This window comes from Lates calcarifer, linkage group LG14, assembly GCF_001640805.2.
Source record: "Lates calcarifer isolate ASB-BC8 linkage group LG14, TLL_Latcal_v3, whole genome shotgun sequence".
Classification (NCBI taxonomy): Eukaryota; Metazoa; Chordata; class Actinopteri; family Centropomidae; genus Lates; species Lates calcarifer.
In genome coordinates this window covers 6,777,088-6,783,910 of record NC_066846.1, presented here as the reverse complement: position 1 = coordinate 6,783,910, position 6,823 = coordinate 6,777,088, and the positions used below count along the sequence as shown (strand labels likewise).

Here is a 6,823-nt window from a genome sequence, read left to right as displayed (position 1 = left end):
TAAATGAACCTATTTTTATCCAAAGTGTTTATTGGTCAGTGTTTTTGTGAGTTCATTGTTTTGTATTGTTGCCTTGTAGCGATGCAGTGTGACTCAAGTCGTGGGCCACATACAGTTATATCCAAATGTTTGGGCAACTTACACATGTGCGTCAACTAAACCTTCCTGCAGGTCCTCTGCACTCTTTTGCTTTTCTGCCCTGCAGAAAGCTTTCTTGGTCCTCCCTGTCTTGTCTTGACTTCCACTGTTCCCCTTAAGTGCCTTTACTTAATGCCATTTCAGACACTGGTACTTTCAAGCTGAGAGCACTTTGATAATCTTTTTATAGGCCTTCCCCTGCACACACACACACACACACACACACACAGTATTAAGTTGCCATGGCTGTTTTGTGGTTTTTGTTTTTTTTTGTTTTTTTTTGTTGTTGATCACATTTCTGCCTCTGCTGAAAACCAAAAGAATTTTGTATAAAATGTCAGGGCAACAAAGGACAACAAGAGATCACAAGCTGTGTTTATTCACAGAAAAAATAAAACCATAGATTCTTACTGAACAAACTGAGCCTCACAACACAGAACTGAAAAGGCATCATTCTTCTCATAGGCTGCATATGTTTCTTAGCCTCATCTAATTTTATCTAATTATCTTGCAGGATGGTCACACTATGACTGCCACCAAGTATTGCACCATTTACTTTTAATATCAGAGCTACAATTGCAATACACTCTAATTAAATCGCTGTATTGTCTTGTGGTTGAAAACAAGGATTGATATGGTAGTTTACTGTTTGATCTGACAGAATGAGATGTCCCCCTGCTGTGTGAATCATCTCTGAGCTGAGCTGCAGCACTGAGCTCAGACAAAGGCAGTGAATAATGATACACACAAACTGCACACACATCAGCAAATGCCAGATAGTTCCCAAAATACCTGTCATCACTGAATTATTCCCATATTAATAAGATTATCGATAATCTGACTTAACAAAGGTGAAACTAACAACATTACTGATAGATCAGTTCAAGCAGTTATTGTAATGAAACAATTAATATGTTACACCTGTGTTGGCAAGTCAAAATGTCTGTAGTGAAAAGGGTCAATTTAACTTAATTTTTATTCCACATTTGCCCTCTGGTGATGTGCAAAACAAACTGAAACACAACACTGACATATTACTAGTTGTTATAGCAGACATGGAGCGTCATCAGCCTCATCTGGAGCCGTGTGTTTGGCTCTAGCACTAAGCACTAGTTTATTTCTTGCACTTACAATTAAAATAGGATAACCTCAGCTGAATACACAACAACAGCCACACAGGTTGTTGGACAACACTCACCAATGTTTTGAAGACTTTTCCAGTTTCCCAAAACATTTTTTCTATCCGGCAAGGAAGAAAAAAAAATACAATACTCTTTGATGCACGCGAGGATTTTTAACTCACGAGTTGCACCTGTTTTCTAAACTAATCAAAGATGGCGGCAGGAAGTGACATATCTCTTCGCTCGCCAATTAGTCCACAAGGGGGCGTAACTTAACGATAAAAGCTTATAGTTATTTGTACTGAGAGGATGATGGGTCTTATTTTAAAATACACTGAGGGACTACCAGAAATGCAGGAGGTTGGTCTATCTCAGATTAATTTAACAACTGTTTTATTTATTTATCTATTTATTTTTTACGTTATAGAGCAAAACAAAAACATTAGTTATGAAAATGCTATAGTACTGCTATTTTAATGAAAAGTGAGAAAGTGCATGGATGGTTATAAAACTAAAATAATAATGATTATAAGGGCTACATAAGTAAGCTAAAAGTTTTTGCATCACATTAAAATGAGAGAGAAAAACTAATAAAATAATGTACACATTAACAAATGGTAATGATGTTCATGGAATGAAAACCTTTAAGGTCAATACATTATGATGAGCAGTATAGTTTCAGATTTATCAGTTATTTAAGTGGATACATTTGTCCTCAGAGTATGGATTTTAAATATTCAATGGAGCAAATGTCTGTTTTTTGTTGTTGCAAAAAGAGCAGTCTAAAGGAAATGTCAGCTGTCTCTCTCTGAAAAAAAAAAAAGTGTAGTGTAGGTCTTCCTCCTCCCTGGCCACAGATATTGGGCGTCTTCCTCACTTTCAGTAATCCCGCCCACACTTGAAGGAGTAGCAAGAAGACTTCTGCTTACCTGTCAGTTGTTGCTAAATTCATGTGAATTTGTTATTTGTTAGTTGCACCCCTGTCCTGACAGGAGGGAGTATCTGGAGCAGTTTACAGCATTTGTGTGAGAATGGACAGCCAGGGAAGGAAAGTGGTGGTCTGTGACAATGGGACAGGGGTAAGTAAAATAGTCCAAAATGTCAATATTCTATATTAGCCAGACAGACTATTACCAGTAGCATTACCAGTGTCAGTAATGCATCGACTTTATTCTGTTTTAGTAGATAAATTTCATTCTAATTGTTATGTTGACTGTATCCTACTGTCTGTGTAAACCACATACATTTGCAAGTACATTAAATTTCAATTCTATTTTCAAATGAGTTCATTTAGTAGCAAACATCTGAGGAAGTCCAGGGTGTGAATCTGTGTGCATACTCGAGCCTGGTTCCACATCTGTCTGGACTTGTCACTCTGCCTCTTATGTGCACACACAGCCATAAATGGTTGTAATCCTTTGAACTGCACTACAATTGGATGAAAAGCAGGAAGTGAGATTTTGGGTGTTAAAAGCCCCAGGAGTGGTTCTTCAGTACCGCACAGTAGTCTTTAAATATTGATATCTGAGAGGAGTATCAGGTGTGACTTTTACCTGCAGTCAGAAACTGGCTGTAGCTGATTTTTTACCACTGCTAGGAATGTATTGCATCCCTCCAGGCTAAGGAATGTGTCTATGCCCACAAAGACAAGTTGAGACAGTACAGTGTGAGGTGCAGTCATCACAGGCAGAGAGAGGCAGTCTGCAGTGGTTTGCATGCCATTAAAAGGCCATGTAACACTGTGTTTATTCACCAAATGCATGTAACGTGAATTATTCTACATGCTTTCAAAGATGTAATGAAATGGCAGTTGCATTGTCCGATAGATAAGAGACAATCTGGTAAAAGCACTTTGATAATAATACACTCTAGTTCAGTTTCCTGGATTCAGATTAAGCCTAGAGCTGGATTAAACTGATTGGTGAATGGAAATTATCCATACAAAAGACTTAGTAGAATTACAATTAATGTGCATATCAGTTCAGTTTCAGATAGTAATCTCTTCCTGTGTTTCCTTTCTCACATCCTTCCCCAGTTTGTCAAGTGTGGCTTTGCTGGGTCCAACTTCCCCGACCACATCTTCCCCGCCATGGTGGGTCGACCAATCATACGATCGAGCACCAAAGTGGGCAACATTGAGATAAAGGTGAGGTTAGATTCAAAACAATGGGCAGCCTGCTCATCACTCTCTCGCTGAACTTGGTTGTGAAGTCGGTCTGGTGGCATTTTGGGTTGTGATCATGGAGGATTCAACAGAATAAAACAAGACAGTCCAACTAATTCTTCTCCTTTTCTGTTTTTCTTTGCATAATGTAAAAAAGGTTCTGAATACTGAGGGCAGAATGTACACACTCATCCCCATCCAATCTGCAAACCTGTTTAGACTTGAGATAAACATCAACAACAGGATAATAAAAGAGATGAAAAGGGGATAAATTAAAACCACTCAATAAAACCTAGATTTACTACTCTCTGTCTACATGTAGTATTCTACTTAAAGACAAGCCAATGATTGTCTGCTAAATGTGGACATGCACAGCGTAAGACTTGTTCAGCTAATTAAACGCTTGACCTACCTCTGCTCCTCCAGATCTTCTTACCTCTTAGCTCATACGTATCAAAGTGTCTTAGAAGTGTTCACCTGTTAAGTTCCTAAGACACAGTTAAGTTCATATGCTCATGTAACCTGAGGTTGCGCAGATCCTTCAGAACCTTTAGATCTTTAACCCTTGTAATTCTTGTAGGACTGTGGTACAGGTATTTTGCAGAGCATGGGTGCAGAGAGCACTGCTACAGAAGGTAAATTTTGAAGGTAGGATGTAATCTCAAGACAGTAGCAGATGAAAAAAAGACAACAAATAAAAGAGTATGCTTTAATCCTCCTCCCTCTTCATTGGAAAAATAGCATTTCTCAACAGCACAGTCCAGCTGAACTCCTCCTGTTCTGGTTTTCACCCAGGACCTGATGGTGGGGGACGAGGCCAGCGAGTGTCGCTCACTGCTGGAGGTGTCCTACCCCATGGAGAACGGGATGGTGCGTTGCTGGGATGATATGCTCCACCTGTGGGACTACACCTTTGGACGCGATCGCCTGAACATCAACCCCTCGGAATGCAAGGTACAGAACCGCCGGGCAGATGTTGTATGGATTTTTATTAGGTGTCTCTGTGAGAGAAAGGTTGGAGGAGTTCCTTTGTGAAATGCCCATGCTGCTGTAGTTTCAAACCTTTCAAAATAAAGCTCAGTAACATCATCTTGCGTTACTTCTTCAAGATCCTGTTGACAGAGCCGCCCATGAATCCCACCAAGAACCGGGAAAAGATCACAGAGGTCATGTTTGAGAAGTACCAGTTCCACGGCATCTACGTGGCGATTCAGGCTGTTCTCACTCTGTATGCTCAGGGTAAGGTTTTAGCAAACAGCTTTTAAACTGGCATAAGAAAATCAAACCTCTAACCTCTCTGTTTGAACTGGGTCTCCAGGTTTGCTCACCGGTGTGGTCGTCGACTCAGGGGACGGCGTCACCCACATCTGTCCGGTGTACGAGGGATTTTCCTTACCCCACCTCACACGCAGGCTGGACATCGCAGGACGTGACATCACACGCTACCTCATTAAGGTGAGTCGGAGTTTGGTTGTAGGGTCTTAACGTTACACATAACAGAAATAAGAAATATAGATTTGACATGTTGCATTAGCCAGTAAACATGGAAGAAAAAGGACAAACACAAATCACCGTTTATCTTCTACCATCAGCTCCTGCTGCTCCGCGGTTACGCCTTCAACCACACGGCTGACTTTGAGACTGTGCGTATGTTGAAAGAGAAGCTCTGCTATGTGGGATACAACATCGAGCAAGAGCAACGCCTGGCCACAGAGACCACTTACCTGGTGGAGTCGTACACGGTAAGCAGTAAGCAGATTTCTTGAGTTAAGCATTAGTCGAAACTTTGGGAAATACTCTATGCTCTGTGTCTGTCTTGTGTGTTTCCTTCCCAAGGATTAATTGAGAATATCAATACCACGCCCATGTCTGTATGATGGACGTTAGGCTAGAGGCAGCAGCCAGCACATTTAGCTTAGCATAAAGACTAGAGACATTTTTTTTAGATCTAGGTCCATTACATTGCAAAGAATAGTGTCTGTTTAGGATCAGAAATGGGCCCAAAACCAACAGTCCTCCTTTCTGTGGTGCAGCTCCCTGATGGCAGACAGGTGAATGTGGGTGGAGAGAGGTTCGGGGCTCCTGAAGCCCTCTTCCAGCCTCACCTCATCAACGTGGAGGGAGCAGGAGTGGCCGAGCTGCTGTTTAACACCATCCAGGCTGCAGACATCGACCTCAGGTCTGAGTCTCATCACTGCTGTCTTTAATGAAACTGTACAACTACAAACAGTGCTTTTTTATCTGATGGACAATGGACAGACAAAGCATCTCCTGTCTGTTTTTCTGTGCAGAGCGGACTTCTATAAGCACATTGTCCTGTCAGGAGGGACCACCATGTATCCCGGCCTTCCATCCAGACTGGAGAGAGAGATCAAGCAGCTCTACCTGGAGAGAGTGCTGGACGGAGACACTCAGAAACTATCAGTAAGCTCTTTAATATTCGTGGTATTTCTGCTCAGTGCAGTGGGGATAGAGTGTATATTGTTGATAATCCAGGATATCAAATAGGATGTTATACAAGTGTTGACAAAACAATCTCATCTCCAGGGTCACTAACTCACTTGTTTTGGAGCTTTTGACCATATTACATAGTCTTCAAACTTTACAATATTCTGAACACTTCTGGTAATCTCAGCTCAAGCTCCTCTTACTCACTCGTTCTGGAGCGTTTGATCAATTCACAAGAGGAAGACTCACAGTAAGTGAACTTTGAGCTAAGACAGACTTGTCACTGTTGGTCTCAAAGGCAAGAATAAACTGTAAAGACCGATTGTTGTGTTGTTTGCCCTCATTGCATAAAAATAAAAATTATGTCAGCCATTTACAGGGATCATCTCCTCTCTTTTGTCACAGAAATTTAAGATTCGCATCGAGGACCCTCCCAGACGTAAACATATGGTGTTCCTGGGTGGTGCCGTGCTGGCCAACATCATGAAGGACAAGGACTCCTTTTGGCTGAGCAAGGCAGAGTACGAAGAGAAAGGCCTGGGAGTGCTGCAAAAACTGGGAGGTGGAGTCAGATAAAAATAAAATACTACCAATAATAATAACTGAAAAATGTCAAATAAATATTTTAGGTTTTTTATATCAACTTCTCACTTCTTGTAGCCACATGAGCTGGATTCATTCATCAAGAAAAATGCAGTATAAGTATTTTCTGGTTCCAGCTTCTCAAAAGTGAGGATTTTTCTGTTTTATATCATTGTAATTTCTCTGATATTTACAGACCAAACATGACTTAATTGCAAACATTTTTGATGGGTTGATTAATATTAAACGCAAGTAGAATGAAACGTCATCAAAATATCCTATTAAGTTTCTCAAACTGCTTGTTCAGCATGATCTAAGTCTCATTTAATGTCAATTTATTCATGTTTGTCACATCACAAACAACTGATGG

At 40.7% G+C, this 6,823-nt stretch overlaps 1 protein-coding gene across 1 annotated transcript; it reads left to right on the top strand.

Annotated features, from left to right (window-relative positions):
* The first annotated feature begins 2,154 nt into the window (after window positions 1–2,154).
* zgc:101810 (uncharacterized protein LOC493612 homolog) lies at window positions 2,155–6,508 on the top strand. The gene is made up of 9 exons (XM_018677227.2): window positions 2,155–2,338; window positions 3,295–3,405; window positions 4,219–4,377; window positions 4,533–4,662; window positions 4,742–4,878; window positions 5,016–5,165; window positions 5,457–5,602; window positions 5,715–5,847; window positions 6,277–6,508. The coding sequence occupies exons 1-9, from the start codon at window positions 2,291–2,293 to the stop codon at window positions 6,445–6,447; spliced, it is 1,185 nt and encodes a 394-aa protein (XP_018532743.1). The 5' UTR covers window positions 2,155–2,290; the 3' UTR covers window positions 6,448–6,508.
* The last annotated feature ends 315 nt before the right edge of the window (window positions 6,509–6,823 follow it).